Genomic DNA, 517 nt, shown 5'->3' on the forward strand with positions numbered 1-517 from the left:
GGTGGGTGGGGGAGGGAGGGAGGTTAACGTTTGCATCTCCCTAAGGGAAAGATCCCACCAGCCAACCCAGCTCCGCCGCTGCTGCATCCATCCATTCATTTTTATGGTCACTAGCAGCTTATCCCGGTAGTAGAAGGTGCAGAGAAGTGGGAGGCAGAGAGAGAGAGACAGAGGGAGGGAGGGAAGAGATCCGGACAGCGAGAATGGCCGAAAGAAAGAGGAACTGGAATAAAGAAGATGACCTGCCCGTGTATCTAGCTAGGCCGGGTACGACAGCACAGACACCGCGGCAGAAATACGGGGGGATGTTCGCCTCCGTGGAGGGGGCCTACGAGAACAAAACCATCGACTTCGACGCCTACAGCGTGGGGAAGAAGGGGTCCCGGACCCCGCGGAGCGGCAGCCGGCACGACATGCTGGACGGAGGGGACAACTACAGCGAGACCGCCAGCGACATCAGCGAGGTCTCCGGCTCCGTCATCAGCTCCCCGGGAGACCGGGAGGACAAGACCCCGGG

At 60.5% G+C, this 517-nt stretch overlaps 1 protein-coding gene across 3 annotated transcripts in view; it reads left to right on the forward strand.

Annotated features, from left to right (window-relative positions):
• Positions 1–203: 203 nt before the first annotated feature.
• Positions 204–517, forward strand: part of CRMP1 (collapsin response mediator protein 1) — a 51,952-nt gene continuing 51,638 nt past the window's right edge. For 2 of the 3 annotated variants that reach the window (XM_009890537.1, XM_009890539.1), the window contains exon 1: positions 204–517. This exon is cut by the window's right edge. In XM_009890537.1, coding sequence (XP_009888839.1) covers positions 204–517 — 314 coding nt within the window. The other variant, XM_009890538.1, reaches the window with a different exon arrangement.

The sequence above is a fragment of the Charadrius vociferus genome, unplaced genomic scaffold (assembly GCF_000708025.1).
Source record: "Charadrius vociferus isolate BGI_N301 unplaced genomic scaffold, ASM70802v2 scaffold88, whole genome shotgun sequence".
In the NCBI taxonomy this organism is placed as follows: Eukaryota; Metazoa; Chordata; class Aves; order Charadriiformes; family Charadriidae; genus Charadrius; species Charadrius vociferus.